The sequence below is a fragment of the Metopolophium dirhodum genome, chromosome 5 (assembly GCF_019925205.1).
Source record: "Metopolophium dirhodum isolate CAU chromosome 5, ASM1992520v1, whole genome shotgun sequence".
NCBI lineage: Eukaryota > Metazoa > Arthropoda > Insecta > Hemiptera > Aphididae > Metopolophium > Metopolophium dirhodum.
The window spans coordinates 11,367,159-11,387,436 of record NC_083564.1 but is presented as its reverse complement, the minus strand read 5'-3'; the positions used below and the strand labels follow the sequence as shown (position 1 = coordinate 11,387,436).

General features: G+C 32.0%; 1 protein-coding gene across 2 annotated transcripts; it reads left to right on the top strand.

The window, feature by feature from the left end:
* The first annotated feature begins 676 nt into the window (after positions 1–676).
* On the top strand, positions 677–17,813 carry LOC132944680 (fatty acid synthase-like). Of its 2 annotated transcripts, none has more exons than XM_061014148.1 (32): positions 677–1,044; positions 1,816–1,968; positions 4,142–4,315; positions 4,420–4,620; positions 5,947–6,185; positions 6,709–6,939; positions 7,028–7,225; positions 7,497–7,628; positions 7,700–7,930; positions 8,003–8,183; positions 8,250–8,314; positions 8,726–8,845; positions 8,923–9,086; positions 9,163–9,307; positions 9,379–9,495; positions 10,498–10,606; positions 10,686–10,937; positions 11,127–11,276; positions 11,365–11,519; positions 12,513–12,671; positions 12,728–13,039; positions 13,119–13,318; positions 13,412–13,660; positions 13,755–14,052; positions 14,400–14,579; positions 14,658–14,853; positions 14,943–15,132; positions 15,201–15,346; positions 15,511–16,004; positions 16,939–17,176; positions 17,365–17,562; positions 17,627–17,813. In XM_061014148.1, the coding sequence occupies exons 1-31, from the start codon at positions 837–839 to the stop codon at positions 17,538–17,540; spliced, it is 6,063 nt and encodes a 2,020-aa protein (XP_060870131.1). In that variant the 5' UTR covers positions 677–836; the 3' UTR covers positions 17,541–17,562; positions 17,627–17,813. The 2 variants fall into 2 exon arrangements, with proteins under 2 accessions (XP_060870131.1, XP_060870132.1); XM_061014149.1 differs by having other exon boundaries at positions 17,613–17,813.
* The last annotated feature ends 2,465 nt before the right edge of the window (positions 17,814–20,278 follow it).

Below are 20,278 nucleotides of genomic sequence, written 5' to 3'. Positions count from 1 at the left end.
TTTCGGTATCCACTGGGCCGATTTTTATTCCCTATTCAGCTCTGGGCTGGCAGAATGTCTTCACTTAGAATCAAGGTATATAACGTAAAAATAATGGTCTGATTTGGCTCATGAAATTAAAACTGTATGTATATTCATTAAAAAAAAAAATTACAAAATGGAATAAACAATAACGAAAAGACATTTTTAAAAATATAATATTTTTTCGAAAATGTTGTTTTATAACAACTCAAAATTACGTAAAAAATAATATCAATAACGATAATAGTTTTTGGAATATCTAGTGTTTTAGTTGAAAAACACCTGGTATATATTTTCTAAAACCACTGAATACATGGTGTCGTTTTATCTATTGCAATAATAGTTACTATAATATAATGTTATCATAAACATAATATTACCTAACCGTTTTGTAAAAAAATAAAAGCTAAGATGTCCGCTCTACGACCTCTGTAGTCGCAGTAGTTATTCTGAGCAAAATTCGTCAAAGGATTGATAAAATAAAATAAAAAAAAACCTTATGCCGTAATTTGTACGTTAGTTATCTAACGCCAGTTGCATAATACTGCGATATTTGTGCAAGAAGAAAAAAATCAAACGTTTCGAGAATGAAAAAAAACGATCCATAACAGCTACGGGCCAGGGTATTTAAACATGACGGCAAACGCCGAAACGTCTTATTGTGTGCATCCAAGTTGGCGGCGATAGTAGTAAAACATTTACTGATATTACTGACCAACTAGACAGCACACATTTATACACAGGACATCATAACGGTAATTCCGTGCGATCCAGATACCAGTACCTAGGTTTTGTTTTTCGCTCTCGACACCACGATGGCACCGAATGCCCACGAATCAGAGGCTGCCCCCGCCGCCGTCGAGCCCGACGTGCTGTCGGACGAGTTCGGTTTCCAGCCCGAAGACATCGTCATATCCGGTTTTTCCGGGCGCTTTCCCGAATGCGACAGTATTGACGAGATGAGGCAGAAGCTGTACGCTGGCGAGGACATGGTCAACGGGGAACCCAGGAGATGGCCAACCGGTAAGCTATACGGTGTTTCACTTGCAAAGTTGTATTTATTTACAGTAAATTTAACAATTAAATATAATATTATAATTATTTTATTTTAAACGACACGCAATGTGGAGTCAAACATTACAGTGTGGTCAACGACGAGCTGACTGTAATATTATAGTAACGATAAACTATATTAATTTAGCAACGAACCGTCCTATATGGATGAATCATTTATTATATTATTATAATAATATGGTCTCCATCTTAGTCGTTAGATATTTTTTTAATTTTGGTATACGTATACCTAAATTTGTATGGTTTAACATTATTTACCTATAATATTATATGACTGCAAGCTTAAGAACTGCTTTAATAACCACACATAAAATCAATGATGGACACAAGCGAGTTCACTTCGATTCAATAACGCATACACAACAAATATAAATGTTGTTAAACAAAAATTAAATTTATAACAGCGTCGAGCTTAGAACTTTTCATATAATTTTTTTAAATTGCACAATATTTATTTTCCAACATATGCAGTTATATCGTTCAAAGCGTGGTTATTTGATCAAATGGAAACCAGTGCATAAATCTTTTTTCAGATAATAACATTTAATTAAAAATCTATTTAGATTTTAGGAAAAACGTCTATTATTATAGATAAATAGGTTATGAGTTCTTTAAAACTTTATCGTATGATAAAAATTGATTCGACCACTTTTTTTTTAGTAAAAGCATGCATAATTTTGTATGACGATTCCGGTAAGAGTTTTATATATTATTGTCTAGGTCTGTATGGCGCCATTATGAGGACTGGAAAAATGAAGGACATTACCCAATTCGACGCTGAATTTTTCGGCTACTCTCCTGCTTTGGCTGAACGTAGTGACCCGCAACAGAGAATGTTGTTGGAAGTTGTTTACGAAGCAATTGTCGACGCAGGTTGGATTAGTTTTTATATAATACAATATTTTTTATTTTTTAAGTCATTAACAATATTAAATATTTTTAAAAGGTTAAAATATAAAAATTGTATTATGCTGAGTTAAGTTAAGAGAACACAAGATGGATAAATTAAAAGTTAATATCTAAAAATATTACCTACCTAACTTAACTCAGTTTAAAAAAAGTTAATCTACTTTTTTAACATAATTAGGTACATAATATGGTTTTGGGCTGGATGCCTGGATACCTACATAAGATATTTGGTTTCTGACCGATTTTTCGTAAGGTTTTTGTTGTCATGGTATTACTTATTGACAATAACATACTATTTATGATTTATAGATTTTCTTTGTAGAGGAAAAAATATATCGATTAGTGTGCTAAGGTTTTTTTTTTAAAATTGGTATGTATAGGACACATAAAGAGTGACCGTTCTTTCTAATTTCCTAAATATTGTACTAAACAATTTTTTTGAACTTTTATCGTAATGTGTATAGTGTATACACCTATTTTACTTTACATGATCATTAAAAAATTTAAACTATAAATATCTTAATTAATAATTTAACAAATATAAATTTTTGATTCTGAGCGGAGCGATGAATGTATTGATTTGACAATGATGAGTGTTTTTTTTTTTGTATCTGCCATCATCGTTTGGGGAAGTAAAACTGCTTTAATTTTTTTCAATAGTATCTTTATCGATGAGAAAGTAAATCTAGTTGATTCATTCGGGTCTTAAGGAGGTCAAAGTTTAAAATTCCTAATAGTTCTCAAAAGTGCAGGAAAAAAATTAAAGAAAAACGGGACATTTTACGCAAAAATCGGTATTGTTTTTTAGTGTAACTCTAAAACAAATGACCGTAGATACATGTAATTTTCACTGAATATTAAAATTAGCATTTTCTATACACATTAAAATTTTCAAAATATTTACATTTGTTTTGAGCTGTTTACGGACACTAAATTTACAATTTTTTTAGTTTTCGTTTCTATAAATGTTAATAAAATTTTATTCGTTTGGTCAAAAAGCTTGAAAAATTAAATACAATAAGGCTCTTAATATATTGTTACAACGCATATAAAGTTCAAATTTTGACAAAATGCGTAAAAATTACGAAAATGAGAAAATTATTTTGGGTTAAATATTCATAAAAAATTTTCTTTTTAAATCAAAGATTTGAAAATTTAATACAAAATTTCTCATAAGTTTTTCTTTTAAGTTAAAACACAGTTTTTTTATAGTTATTTTATGTTCAAATATCCCATATGTGTGCAAAATTAAAGTGTTAACTAAAAATGTTAGTTGCATAATATGCGTTATGTAATTTAGATATAGATAACCCTACTGACAAAGACTCCCTAAGGCTCGAGGAATTTAACTTTTATTGAAAACGGTCAAGTCGTTCAGAAGTTCACATGATTACAACAGACACTTAAAAGAATTATATGTGTAAAAATATTCTACGAGCATATAAACTATAAAGTAGTTAACTAGGTTACTCTAAAGCAAAATCATTAATAACTTATATTTTTTTTTCATTTATTATTACAAATTAACTTAATGCATATTTTTACTTAGTCATGTCGAAGAATAAAATTATAAAAGTGTAAATGATAGTTATTAGACATTTTACCTAATGATGATTAATTAGTATTTAGTATTCTCGTGGATATTACCTGGTTCATGATGAAAGAATCATTTTATATAGTATATATCAACTAATCTGATTAATATTATTATATAAGCGTAGTAAGCGGTTTAATCGATGTCCCTACTATAGTAGTATAAAGACGCAGTAAAAAAAAAAAATGTATAAATTAGCTTTACATAACAAAACTAGATAAAACGTTTTTTTATTAGAAAGTTAATTAGTTTAAACGTAAATTGATAGTATAAATTATTTAGGAAAGATGAAATGTATTGCTTACAAACTAATATTATAAATATAAATCAATTCAATTTATTTTTAACAATTTAGGAGATATAATTTTATAAAAAAAGGTTTCAATAATGTTTGTAATATTTGAAATAAGAGTTACAATGTTTCGTAAATATATAACAATATTGTCCTACAGAAAGTTATATTAAATAATTTAATTGTTTTATTTAATATAAATTTTATATTAAATAAAAAAATGCTCACAAACATAAATTTTAATTTTTTAGGGCTTCATCCGATGGCTTTGAAGGGCACCCGAACCGGTGTGGTTGTGGCTCTGTCATCCAGTGAAACGTGCGATTGGTGGTCCAAAGACCCAGAGATTGTTAATGGTTATGAATTTATAGGCACTTCGAGAACGATGAGTGCTAACCGTGTGTCCCACTACTTCGACCTAAAGGGTGAGTAAAAAAATAATAGTCGTCTGTTTACCGCTCACCTACTGGCTACTATTACCACCAGTTAGCCGATCGGGAAATATTGTAATTCATTGTTCAAATTTCAGGACCAAGCTACTCCATCGACACGGCTTCTTCTACCAGTTTGATTGCGCTCCACCATGGCTTCAAACTCATCCAAGATGGCGTTTGCGAAAACTGTATCGTGGCCGGCGTCGATCTGGTGTTGAACCCGACCGTATCGCTCATGTTCCAAAACCTGAACATGTTGTCGCCCGGTGGAAAGTGCCGATCGTTTGACGCTGAAGGTATGACATAGTAATATGTGCACACACACGCACACACACTTGAAGTGTTTACTAAATATTTTTATCACCATTTTCTGTAGGTATATGATAAAATGTTCACAATATGTTGACGCTTTTTGAGCTGTTGGTACTTTTTTTTAGTTTTTTTTTTTAAATTTCGATAAAATTTGATTTGCGTAGTTAAAAAGTTTGAAAATGTAATACAAGGTTCGTTATAAGTTGTTCATATTATACCGTTTGAAAAAAATCAAAAATACATGCTCACAAAATTTTTTTATAAGCGTTTATAGTTAGAGTTTTACAAAAATCACAAACATTTGCAAATTATTTTGTATTTAAAAATTCATAAAAATGTTTCTTTCTATATGTAAGATTTGAAATCTTAATACAAAATTCCTCATACGTTTTCTAGTATTTTGCCTATAACAAAAAAAAAAAACCGGAATGTCACATTAATTTTTTATGAGTTTTTGACATTGGATTTACACACGTGAATTTACTATTTCACAGTTTCTTTTTATAGATATTCAATCAATTTGAAGATTAAGTTCAAATTTGATCTTTGGACGAAATAAGATATTTAAACTAAGAATAACGATTTTATCAATAGTATAGGTAGATATACTTAGTATTATATAGGCTAACTGGCTATTTTAACTCAGAATTGTTTTTTCAAATGCAATGATTTATTATTGAATTCTCATTTAACACACACATTACAGCAGTGGTCTCAAACTCAAATTACCAGAGGGCCATATATTTATACATCAAAGGTTGGCAGGCAAAACATTGACGTAGACCTTTTTTTCTTTTGTTTTCTTATGTCTATACAATTTATAATTTATGTATAGATATAACGATCTCTGAGTCATGCACATAGCACACATACTAATTACACTAAGCCTACATTTAACACCAATGGTTATAAATCACATAATGCCATTTTTTTTATAAATTTACATACATTTTTATATATTTGTAAATATTACAAATTTGTTGAACTATTGCGGGCTACATCGAAAGGTTTCACCGGCTGCATGTGGCCCGCGGGCCGAATGTTATAGATTACTGCATTACCTCAATGACGAGGAACACTCGACACCTACAAATGTAAAACACAGGGGTACCCACTTGTCAGCTTTTTAATTAATTATGTATTACAAATTAAATATAATCCCTTTGTAGTCGTATCTCAATTCCATAATATATTTTTAAGTTTCAATATAGGAGACTAAATACGGGAGACGAAATCGTAAATACACGATTATGATGTTTTATCAATCGAAAACTAAATCAAATTTATTAAAACATACGTGATGTGAATAGGCGATGGATACGTGCGGTCAGAGGGCATTGTCGCCGTGTTGTTACAAAAAGCCAAACCAGCGAAACGCATCTACGCGGGTTTATTGAATACGGGAAGTAACGCTGACGGTTACAAAGACGAGGGAATCACGTTCCCTTCTCAAGAAATGCAAATTTCTCTGTTTCGACAGGTCCAAGACGAGGTTGGCGTTAAATCGACTGATCTGGCTTTCATGGAAGCTCATGGATCCGCTACTAAAGTGAGTTTTTTCCTCTAAAAAGTATAATAAAATAATATCATATACCCATAGAACATATACTCATTTCAAAAATAATGTTAAGGATCTAGCAGGGTCACAATAATTCAATAATTGTGTATCGAACAAAAATTGTAAATCAGATATTATTCAAACCCTCTTTTCACCGCATAATATAACCCTGTTATAGAGTTACGAAATTATTAATTTTTAATTTCTTCAATAATATGTTGACTTGACAAAAGTTTTATTCAAAAATTATTACCGTTATTATTATTAACCCTGTTATCCAATAATTATATTGCATATTGGACATTTGACCGTTGATTAAACAAAATAAATTATAATTATTATTTTATTTGTTTGTAACAATTGTTAACACATTTATTATAAATATTATTACGATCGTGTCGATAAATTACATAAAAAACATATTATACAATCAAAAGACGAGCATGTCCCTTTATCGCATAATAATAATATTTATTTTAAACGATTGATCGCAACGTGTAATGTGATTTTTCAGGTGGGTGACCGTCAAGAAGTTGGCGCAATCGTCGAAGTGTTCTGCAAAGGGAGGACATCTCCACTTCTCATCGGCGCTCTCAAGTCGAACATGGGTCACGGCGAACCGGCTTCCGCCCTGTCCGCTGTCATAAAAGTCCTCGTAGCCATGGAGTGTAGACTTTTGCCACCCAACTTGCATTACAACATACCGAACCCGGACATCCCGGCCCTGGTAGACGGGAGATTGACTGTTAGTACAAATCACTACGTCAACCGACGCGTGTTATCTATCGAAGCGGCGATCGTTCAACTTTTATTTTTTCGTCATTATTATAAAGGTCGTGGAAAACGTCGTTCCATGGAACGGTGGTATTGTTGCAGTCAACTCTTTTGGCGTGGGTGGTGCCAATGGACATTGTCTGATGAAGTCGTACACCCAGAAGAAGAAAGAACTACAAGTGCTGGAAGAGCAATTACCTAGATTGGTGGCTGTCTCAGCCAGAAACGAAAGTGCTATAAATTACATGCTAAACCGAGTAATTTTATTATTTGTATCTATGGTTGATTTTTTACTGTGCTATTGTACACTTAGTGATAATAGGGGGGAAATCAAAATTTAGAATTTTTCATTACAAATTGGATACGTTTTAAAATGTAAGATATTTTTACTAGTTTAGTATACCTATACCTATCGAAAATGTACATGTTTAGGTTTCATTTTTAAATTACTATTATAAAACTATTACATTTCTTCGTAGAAATATTCTGAAATTGTGTATCACTTCAATATACTTTGTTTACTATTAGATCGATCAAATGCCCAGGGACAAAGAGTTCTACGCCTTGTTGTATGGAGTCCACAGCGAACACATATTTGGCCACAAATACAGAGGTTATATTCTGTTTAACGGAATGTATGACAAGAACCGTCAGATCGCTGTGAGATAACGAAAGACTGGTGGAAGATTATTAGTCATTTGTATTATTTAAACATATTTTACGCGTTTTAGGAGTTTGACGGCCAAAAGAAACCAGTCGTTTTTGTTTTACCCGGTGCGGAGACCAACTGGTCTGATGTGGGTAACCAATTAAAACGTTTGCACGTGTTCAATAAGTCCATCACGCAGAGTGCGAATTTGTTGAAACAAAAAGGGTTCAATCTACGTTCAGTGCTGAGAAATACAGATGCCATATCGATAAGTGATCCATATTTGTCCGTCGTGGCCACGACCGTTGTTCAAGTACGTTTTTAATAATGCTACACCAATTTGGAAACATTAAAATGTTTTTATTTTAATTCCTCATGATTTTAGGTTGCTCTCTTGAACGTCCTAGCAAAACTTGAAATAACGCCAGATTACATTGTCGGAGAATCGTTCAGTGAACTAGCAGCTGCATTCGCGGAGGGTGTTTTGACAGCAGATGAAGCTGTTTTGTCGGCCTACGCTATTGGTAGTGTATTGGCTGAAGCAAAAATCACTCCAAGTCAAAATGGTAAGCAATTCAAGTCATCGACAAATACCTAAAATCAATACTAATATTTTTGTTTTCTATCTCTAGGACCCGTATTATCATCCCAAAACGTATCAAAAGTGTCCAAACAATTGCTATCCGCTTTACAATCCGTGAGTATTCATACCTATATCAAATTCATAGTAACTCAAAATGGGTACAAAATGGGTGTTCTTATTTGAATAACAGAGGTTTGTATTGTCATAGGACACTCCATGAAAATAATATGGTCTTTGAGACGTGTATTTAAAAATTACAAAAATCCTAATTTTAATAAATTTTTTTAATAATCAAAAAATGGAGGTGAGCATACATGATAAATCACTCTGTATATTATACTTTAATTATAGTTGAATTTTTATTTTTAATTTGTAACCTACAATTATTTTAGTATTACTAAAATACATTGGTAAAAACCATAAACCTTATACTAATATAAGGTCCATGGTAAAAACACCATTCGATAAAATCATTTGTTCTTCTGTAGTACCTATACATTGTTTATTTTTTTTATTATACTTCAGGTCATCACTAAACCAAAGTCCATTTCTTCTCGATGGATTAGCGCTTCGCAGTCATTAGGAAATCAACTGGTGTCATCGACATACTTTGTCAATAGTTTATCCACTCAGTTATCACTTCAAGTATGAGTGCAATTATTTAAATCTTAACAATATTAGGTCATATGATTTTGTTAATGGTGGATTTAAATCGTTTTTAGGACTCGTTGGCGAAGTGCCCCGAAAAAGCAATTTACGTTCAAATCCTCGCCCAAACGCGAGCGCAAGACTACATTGCAAGTAACTTAAACTCTAACGCCAAACACGTAAACCTCATCAAAAATTCGAACGATATATATAAACAGCTTTTGTTGAGCGTCGGAGAGTACGTAAATCAAAATATATACCTATTACTGTGAAACATATTGTCGTGCTCATTAATAATTGTATTCGTGTTATAGCTTGTTTAATGCCGGCCTTCAGCCCCAAATTGAACACCTACATCCACCAGTACAATTCCCCGTGTCCGCACGTACCCCGATGATCCAATCATTAGTCGAATGGGATCATTCTATTAAATGGAACGTAGTTACATTCTGCGGCAAGGTAATTTTTTCGTCTCCATGAAAATAATATCTGTGACTAAAATCATTAAAATGTGTTTAATCATATTACAGCCATCTTCTAAAGCCGGCGAAATCGAATTAAACGTAGATGTAAATTCCAATAATTTCAGCTTTTTGAAAAACAATAGAATAGACGACTTATTCATTTTACCTTACGCTGGTTACCTGGTGAGTTTATTTATTTATTGATTTATTTATAATATATAAACGCCAAACGACAATTTTAAATTAACAGATTAAGTTTAAATTTAATAGATATAACAATAATATAATAATACAAATACACACAAAATTAGAACATATGGAAAAACACAACATAATATTAACTAAATGGTAATACCTTAATTTAGTAATATAAATCTATGATATAGCATATTTATAACAATGATATTATTTAATTACTTATTAAAATCAAAATTAAGATTGTTAAGATTACGAAGCATTCTGTGCAAGGGGTGATTATGTCCGTATAATGTATTGTGAGTTGGAACTTGGCAGAGTTTAATTGATAATCAATATATTAAAAACGCAATAACTTTTTTTGTCATACCAATAACCACGCCTATATACATAATAGGAGAAAATTATAGATACATCATGTGAAAGGTATTTTAGATTAGATTTTCACAATACATTTTTTATACACATATCATAACGTTAAGATGGATAAAATACAAAAATTGGTGCAGTTAATCAGTTCAGTAAAAAAAAATTTAAAAAACAATTTTACCATGCTAAGTCGTTAACACGGTAGCTTAACCAATTTATATATTTAAAATAAAATTAACTATCACCTAACTAAAAGTTGGTTATTGTTCATTATTCAAATGTATATCAATACCTTATGAAGTCAAAAATTAAAACATGAGAAGATGCATAGGAGAAGCATTTATGTCAATTCTGAACTGCGGGTGGGATAAGTAATGCAATATTTTAGAACGTGTTGATTTTAAAATTATTAATACGATTTTTATGGTAAAATTTTTCCAATTGATACCAATAGTATCTTTAAAAATATTTAAGTATTATTGTTAATAATTTATATCTCCAGTTTAACTATAATACAAGGTTCAAACATAATTTATATTTTAAAAAAAAAACACGTACACAGAATCAGTGAAAGAGAACACTAAACTTTTGTTTAAAAATAAAATAAAATTTTATTTTCAGTCATTAGTTTGGCAAGGTTTTGCTGAGTTATTACGTCAAGAGCCAAATGAACTGGCAGTTGTGTTCAAGAATGTGGAATTCTTAAGGAAGACGGTCATCCCAGAACATGGTAAAGAAATGAAAAATTAATCATTTTGAACTGTCTAACCGTTAGACTCTTACGTATCAATATTTTCTATTTTATTTAGGAGTTGTTAAGTTTGTTTTGAACGTACTATCGTCTGGAGAATTTGAACTCAAAGAATCCCATACGATTGTGGCTTCTGGTCAAATTAGCACTTCGACTACGATTGAAAAGGAGTTCTTGAAGTTGGCGACGCCCAAAAACAAAAATCCTCAATACTTACCGTTAGATTCGACAGACGTTTATAAAGAATTGCGTTTGAAAGGTTACGATTACAATGGTCCATTCCGAGGGATCCAAAAAATTGATCACACAGGTAAACTATCTAATCACTAAATTAATTTGTTTTATCTTAAAAATCTAAATTGTGTCTTACTTTAATATACTATAATATAATATTATAATATTATACTGACTAATTAAAATCATATATAAAATCAAATGATTTGGTTTTGAATTTCACTTGCGAAATGTTATTATAAATAAATGTATTGTTTTTATATAGGATACCATGTCAATTTCGATGGAAATTGGTTAGCATTTTTAGAAAATCTATTTCAAATACCGGTGTTGCAATTGGATAATTATAATTTGTATACTCCGAAATTCGTAAAAAAAGTAGTCATCGATCCTACGATAGAACAAAAACAAAATGGTAATAACCTTATAAATAATTAAGTTTTTCAGAGAAAAATATTACAATTTTGTTTTTTTTTAATACCTATTTATGTGTAATATTATAGTCATCCCAGCTATTTATTATAAATACGTTGATGTAATTAAGGCCGGAAGCGTTGAAGTCAGTGGATTAAAATTAGAAGAGGTTCCAATAAGAAATAAAGGTCAAAAAGATCCTAATTTAGAGTTTTACACTTTCCAACCATACGTTTCTGATACGGTAAATAATAAAATATATTAGCTATTGTAATACAATATTATGTACCTACCTACTGCCTAATGTATATAAACTCTATGTGGGAAAATAGTGTAAGTCATAACAATATTACTAAACATGATACATTTTTATATCTTAAACATTATTATAGTAGCTTGTACACTGAAATTTGTACATAGAAATATGGTGAACAAATTATTAAGGTTAAAAATATAGTTTTTATACATAATATAGTAAACTTTCTTAGCATGTAACGTCCAACTAATTATTAAATATTTTATTAAATTTTATTTTTTCTATGACCCTAACACTTTTAATAGTTTTAATTATCCTAACATTTATAACAATTAGCAATTAATATTATGAACTTTTATAAATTAATATTATTATCAACTAGTAACTACTATAGCAATAGATCTTATATTATGATTATTACATGAATGTCTGCTAGATGTAAACAATACAACAAATGATAACAACTTAAATCAAGTCCGAATAAATAACGAAAACTCAGATCTCGAGAACTCGAAAACCATAATTCAAACTGTTTTCTTGAACCTTTAAGTGTTTATAAGCTATATAATATGAAGTATATAACTCGAAAAGTTGACCAAATTAATATTTATCCTTTTTGATATTCGAGTTATCGAGACTTGACTGTATTTTACGAGGTTTGTTCCAAAAATACCGAGGCAAATGTTCTTGCGGCTAATCTAAACATGATATCGCTATAAACTATAAAAAGTCGATTATTTAATATTATTAAATCGATTATTACCAAAAAATCTCGAAGCCACCATCTTATCTCACTTTGATATGACACATGATTAAATCAAGTAGGTATCTTTCGTAGGATGATTTCGACATGCCTGAAATTCAAGAAAAAAATCAATAGTTTTGTTTAAAACTGTGTAAAAATGCAACGGAAACTAATTTTAATACCATATTATGTTATATTATTATAATCATATTTCAATACGTCACCGTTGGTTTCAGCCGACAATATACGCTCTGGACACATGTGTTCAATTAGCTTTCGAAAACAGCGGAGGCGCTTTCAAGCTGAAAGTGGCCGAGGTAGGAACTGGGAGAAATCCGGAATCGCTGTACGCGAAATCCGTCATCGATGTGATAAACACCGAGCCAATGCCGAGCGTATGAGTATATTAATTGAGTATGAGAAAAAAAATTATTATTCAATGTTTTGATAGGTGGAAGTAACAGTGTTTACCGACCAGCCAGCCCTTGTTACGGAACAACTCGATGAATTCGGTGTTCGAGCTGTGGACAAGGATGTGTACAGACCGGAACCGATCGATTCTAACTGTCATTTGGTAATAGTCGCCGACCAACTAAGTAACGTGGTTTTGGCGAAAAACGCTGCTGACAGTTTAAAAGTTGGCGGTTGTGTACTGTTTGTCGAAAGCAAAAAACCAACGGAACAACAACTTAACTCGACAGGATTGGAATTGGTGGCCAATTTAAGATCGAAAGACAATAAAACATTCGTTCTCCTCCGAAAGGTAAACGAATATCTTATTTTCTACATCAAACAGGCGACGGACTTGAAAAAATAATATTATATGGGATTTGATTGTTTAGAATGTGAACTGCTCTGCCGCGCCCATCGTGGTGAACTGCACAGGGAATGACTTTGCTTGGATCGAACCGTTCAAATCTGCTCTCCAACGGGCAGAACAAGAAATTAAACAAGTGCTCTTAGTTAGCCAAGGTGTCGAGTACTCCGGAATTTTAGGTTTTGTAAATTGTATTCGATTAGAACAAAACGGAAACGCGTTGAGGTGACTACTTATTATATATAATCAAATAATAATTACTTACAATTAATTTTTACATATTATGTAAATATTTTTTTATGTTTCGTAAATATTCAGATGTTTGTTCATCGAAGACCCGAAAGCACCGAAATTTTCGTTGACTTCCGATTTCTATCAGAAGCAATTGAAAAAAGATCTGCTGATCAATGTTTATCGCGACGGAGTCTGGGGTAGCAACCGACATTTCCAGTTGGGAGACGATTCCGACAACACGGTTGTGCCTAAAGAATTCGCGTATATATCTACTAGAAAGGTTGGAGACCTGTCGACGCTGAGCTGGATCGAAGGCCGTCTGCAATATTACAAGTAACCAAATAATAATAATATTTTTTTTTCGTACAACACGGAGAAATCGATCGGGTTTTTTTTCTTCGACCTATAACCATAATTTTTTCCGCAGACCTGAAGACTATCCAGGACGAGAGCTGTGCACCGTATACTATGCGCCGCTGAATCACATGGACGTACTGTTTGCTGAGCGCTCATGGTTGCCATTCTTCAACACGGACACTGCCGACCAGGGTGCATTTTTGGGAAGAGAATTTGCCGGACGCAACGCAAAGGGACAAAGGGTGTTTGGACTGGTGTCCGGCAGCGCCCTCGCCACGCACGTGTTAGCCGACAGTTCAACCCTGTGGGAAGTACCTGACAAGTGGACCCTCGAACAAGCGTCCACAGTTTCCGTTGCGTATGTTTTGGTAAGTCATTAAAATATATATAGATAGTCAATATTATATTATTATATTATGTTTACTCAGTAAATTCTAGTAGGACTACATATGTGTATACTGTATAGATAATATGTACACGTTTTATGGATTAAAATTGAATTATATGTTTGTCAAGCACAAACCATCAGTAATCCAAAACACTTCTCAAAAATTAGTGAACGATTCATTCATTAAAATAATTTTTCACATGTATACTCAAACAATACTTATTGTTAATACCTATAGTGTTAATACACTTTCTCAATTTGGTTTTAAAATAACTTCACTAGCCTAATAACTTAACTTTAAATTAATAAGATATTATTTAATTTTAGGCTTATTACGGACTGTTTTTACGTGGTAAACTCCAACCAAACGAATCGGTTTACCTTAACTCTGGTACAAATTACACGGTTTTAGCTGCCCTCAACATCTTACAAGACAGCGACGTAAAAGTATACGTTGGAGTGGAGAACGAATCGCAAAGAAAATACCTACAAACAATGTACCCGAAGGTTCGTCGTAAAATTATTAATATTATATGGACAGATTGCACATTTTAGATTTTAAACGTAAGACATGCCGGGTTTTAGATCTCCAATGAAAATGTCGTCAACAGCAAGTTCGCTGAACAAGAGATTCTAGAGAAGACCAACGGAAATGGTGTGAATTTGATCTTCAACACGCTCGAGTCCACTCCATTTAAATTACAGAGTTTCATTCACACTGTGGCGGAAAGTGGACGTATCGTAGAGTTCGAAAAACAAAAGCAAGCAATCGAATCCATTGGTAAGTAAACCTAACTATTCATAATATTACAACAACTATACTATACCTGATACAAGTTTAATTGATTAAAATGTGTGACCACGAATCAGGTGTTACCGGGAACCTGAAGAACATTACCATAGTAAAAATGAACTTGAAAAGTCTGTTCCACGGCAAATATTCTCTAACCGATAAACAGGAGCTCTACAAACTCATAGCGAATGGAATCAAAACCGGTGAAGTACAGCCGTTGCCCGCGACGGTCTACTCTACTGACGAGAGCTTATTAGAAGCATTTGAGTAAGCAATACGTTTGAACTTTCTTTTTTTAAAATTTTTTTCTAACTTTTATCGTTTTACATACGTAGTAAGACCGTAAATTTCAACTATTTTGGTAAAATTGTATTAAAAATTCGTGATGAAGAATCGAAAAAACTAGTCGTTCCGGTGTCCAAAAAAGTATTGGCAGTACGGAAAACATTTGTCGATCCAGAACAGACATACGTCGTAATCGGTGCGTATGGATTTAAATTAAAAAAAAAATTCTAACTTACCTATATGTATGTAAAAAAATATCGAAGTATACTTTCTTACAAAACCATTGTGTTTGAACTTTTTATTTGAATTACAATTTTGTTGGTTACCAACGATTTTTCTTTAATTTTCCATTTATTTTAGGCGGTCTTAACGACTTTGGTCTACAAATGGCCAACTTTTTGGTGACCAGAGGTGCGAAAAAATTAGTATTGGTGTCTAGCGGGGGAGTCCGTACCGGTTTCCAATCGTTGTTCATGCGGAGGTGGAAACAAAAGAACATCGAGGTCAACGTCGTTGAATACGATACGACTAAACCAGAAGAAACCGAAAAGCTGCTGAAAGAATCCAACCAATTGGGACAGGTCGCGGGAATAATCCATCTGGAAGGTGTGTTACACAACGTCTCAGCTTCAGATTTGACCGCGGACGATTTCCGCTCAGCGTTCGACCAGAAAGCCACGTCCGTCATCAATCTCGACACAGTTTCCCGAAAACTGTGTCCAAAACTCAAACACTTCTTCGTCTGGTCCTCGGCAACGTCTGGTCACGGTACAGCCGGCCAGGCCGACCACGGTTACACCGACTCAGTGTTGGGAAAGATCTCCGAAGCTCGACAAGCGGCCGGATACCCATCGGTAATAGACTTTTACAGTTTTTACCGGCATATGACGAGCGTTACTTGTTTACAATAATATTACGTCCCGTGCAGTTTACAAATGCGTTTAAAATGATAAGCTTTGTAGTTAAATACATAATATTTAAGCAGTTACTGTTTGTTTAACGTAGATAATGGCATAAGACAAGTGAGTATGGCTGTAAACACAAATATTTTGTATATTTTGATAATTAAAGTTTTTTCAAATATTCACCAAAAGTAAAGTCTAGTAAAGTAGTGGTATACAAGAAAAGAGGAAATTGATTTTTTAAGATTAGTTTCGTGCAAAAATTAATGATTATTTTGAAAAGTACTGATAACTGTTTTACTTTTGACCCCCCAAAATTCTTATAAGTAGCAATTGTCTAACTGTAAACCACGCTAAAAACTAAAACCCCAGCATTTTAACCGCCCCAAAGACCAAAATGTTAGGTGATGACGGACAAAAATAAAATAATAAAAACACAATTCATTTTGAAATTATTACATTATTCATAGCTAATAACATGGTATGTGGAGGCCACACTTGAATTTCAAATAGGAAAATAGTAATTTTAAACTATGAAATATTGTTATACTATACACATTAGCAAGTAATCAATCTTATTTTTTGCAAATAAAAGTAAAAAACTACGGGAAACAAAATATTAACAAAATACCAACAAAATATTTGTGTTTACAGCATTACGCGTCAGTTACGTCATATTTAAAGGCTAGTACGTTGACAAAAATAATGGATATTGCTGACATAAAATAAATAGTATTTATATAGTATATAGGTAATACTATATCGTTTACGTTACTGTTGTACTAATTGCGATCTTAAAATATAAATTCTGGCCCATTTTTTACAAAAAAGTCCTATAGCGGTGTTTCGTACTAATAACGTTTAAAAATAAAACCCTTTTTTTCAGACCGTCGTTGAATGGGGAGCAATTGGAGACGTAGGTCCGATTTTGGACGCGTTGGACGATAACAACGCAATCGTTGGAGGTAGTTTGCCTCAGAGGATCGCGTCATGTCTGAACGTTGTTGACAACTACCTGAATCAGCCACATGCTGTGCTTTCGAGTTCGGTTCTTGCGGAAAAGAAGATGGCCAACGCTGTGCCTGTGTCCGTTGGGCCCATCGACGCCGTTGCCAAAGTTTTAGGCGAGTGTAGTAGAAAAAAATCCACATAATAATATGATGTTATTTTTTATAGACTTCAATGCCTAACCTATCACATGGGTATTACATACACCCCATGGTTTTTTTCATCATCATTTATTCATTTATCCTATACTGAAACATTTTACATCGATTTTTATACTTTGTTTTTGTATATTATGTACGTGCAGGTATCAAAGACATCAATAATGTTTTGGGTACGTCGACGCTGACCGAACTGGGTTTGGACTCGTTGTTGGGAACCGACATTAAACAAGTGCTGGAACAAGACTTCGACATCGAACTCAGTGCCAAAGAAATCAGAGAGTTGACGTTCGACAAACTCAAAGAACTCGGCTCCGACTAGTGATTTGGCGACGGAGTCTAAGGTGTTTACTGTGTAATAATAATTGTAATATATATTATTTTTGTACAACAGTTTTCTTTTTACAGACTGCTGTGATGATGCTGTGTCTTGAGAATCACGTAATCTTGTATTTTTTTGTGTTTGATACCATACTATTTAATGGATATTATATAAATATTGTTGTTATTATGTCGTAGAATTTTAGAATACAGTAAACCATCAATACAACAGTTTTGTTATTAGCTCTTAACAAATCATCATAGTTGTTACAAATATAGTCTTATGTTCTTTTAAAAAAGTCTGTTTATTTTTTATAGGTGTACATCAAATTTTAGTTGTAACACCTATGTGTCGGGCTTAAAAATAATTAAACACAGACGCAGAGTGGTAAAAAAGGTCACGGGATGCTACACAATTTAAAGGACAAATAACAAAAAAATTTGGGGCAAATTTAAAACATTTAGATGGTTATTTATAAAATATTAATATATTTTATTTTGTTTTAAAAAAATACTAAATATTGAATATACGTTAAAAACTTAAACGAATACCATAAGTTACAACAAACTTTCAATAAAATTGTACAATATTAGATTACTAATAATCGTAAGTTGGTAACGATCTGCTGTTCATTAGGTGTCTAGACTCTAGTGTCTTTAAATATATAATATAATATATTAGGCAAATATATTGTAGGGTAATCGATGCTGCAGTAGCATCCCAGCATCTTAATTTCCAGCCAGTCCACGCCTGATTAAACACGTAAAATGCATTTAAATTAAATTTAAACCAATTAATAAGAATATGATCCATAATAATTAATCATAACTCAAGTTGAAGTATGAAAAGCGGAAAATAAGGTGCATTATCTAATTAGTGTTGAATAGCAATTATGCTATATAAATCTTTAATGTACAATTATTGTTTAAAATATTTAACATTATGTATTTAAAATTTTAAACAGTTTGGATATTATCCATAATAATGTTAAGTATTAACTTCAAACTTTAAGTGTCAAATATTTGGTTTGTTGATCATATTAATTCAAAGCTATAGTACATAATATATATATATATATTATAATAAATTACATTTTATATTATTAACTTGACGACGTGGACGCGTGCTCTTGAACATTATTATTGTTGACGGGACTGAAAACGATTTACGTATTAAATATCCACTATAGTGATAAATTATTGTAATTTCATAACTTAAGTGAATTCACCTCGATGTCACCTGCAGAAACGGTCGCTCGTTGAGGTCCATTTCAATGGCCCCCACTTTCGAAATTTGAACTTCTGACCACGTCAAACGTTTGTGCATCGTTTGTGCAGAAATGTGCACCAAGTCCAATCGTTTGTGCACAAAAACTGAAAGCTCTATCCCTAAAACAAAATGGAGGGGCCATTGAAACGGTAGCCCCCCCCACATTGAATATTTGGATTTTTGAATGTGCCAAACGTTTGTGCATCGTTTGTGCAGAAATGTACACCAGGTCCCGACGTTTGTGCACAAAAACTCCCAGCGCTATCCAAAAAACAAAGTGGGGGGGGGGGCATTGAAATGAGACACCCGCTTTTTGGAAAATTGAAATTTTTAAGGTGCCAAACGTTTGTGCATCGTTTGTGCAGAAATGTGCACCAGGTCCCGACGTCTGTGCACGAAAACTCCCAGCGCTATCCAAAAAACAAAGTGAGGGGTATAAACACGAGGGTCCCCCTTTTTTGAAATTTTAAATATTTGTCATATTAATAAATGTTGTTTACGTACCTAATAGGTTTAATAGAATTTTACTATTGCCATGTAAACGTCTAGAAATAGTAGGGCAGTAGGTTCATAATATATTATATTTAAATATTGTATTATAATAATATGAATATTATAATAATATTATGTTTTAAATATTCCTAGGTTATTTAAAAATTAAATACCAGCGTTTCTAAAATAAAAATATAAAAATCTTAATTTAAAATATCTAAAAACATAACTACCGCTTATAAATTATAACCACAGGTTAGCAATACTAACTTAAAAATAAAAAGTTATAAAATAATATAATAATTGCTTAAGTCGTATACAACCGAACGCAACTTAACCTAATAACTATTAGTTGTTACATCTTATAATACGTATTTTGGGTATAACATTTAATTTTAAACTTTTAATTTAATTCTGAATTGAAAATGTATCCCTCATACAGTTTTTTACTGTTACTAAAATAAACATTATTGTTTATATGTAATATTATACCCACTCAGCACTCAATATTTTTATAATTGGCAAGAAAACATACATTTTCACCAATAAACACATTATCTTTCTTGAATTACTGTTAGAAGCAATCATAATAAAATATACAGCAAGTTTATAATTTAAGTTAATTTTTTTAAAAAATATTAAAAATATTATCGATTTCTTGTGTTAAATTAACAAAATTGTTTTAATACTATATTAATTAAACAAACAAATCTGAATTCTTTCAGTACACACTATACCAGTAGTCGGCAACCGGCGGCCCGCTTTAAATTCTACGACAACGACATTTAATCGAATATTATATCAAAAAAATCATATTGTATAAAATATATAATTGAACGTTTCTATCAGTCATATTTTATAATGAGGAATATACCTTGACAGTTACCGATAAGATACCTAGAGTAGATACGACGAGTGTATTTGGATTATAATATTAATTTTCTATTCTGTACAGTAAAGTAAAACGTTGCGTTTTT

Coding starts and splice junctions, on each gene's coding strand:
- LOC132944680 (XM_061014148.1), top strand. CDS start 837: ATGGCACCGAATGCCCACGAATCAGAGGCTGCCCCCGCCGCCGTCGAG. Junction 1,969..4,141: donor CGAAGCAATTGTCGACGCAG/GTTGGATTAGTT, acceptor TTAATTTTTTAG/GGCTTCATCCGATGGCTTTG. Junction 4,621..5,946: donor CCGATCGTTTGACGCTGAAG/GTATGACATAGT, acceptor TGATGTGAATAG/GCGATGGATACGTGCGGTCA.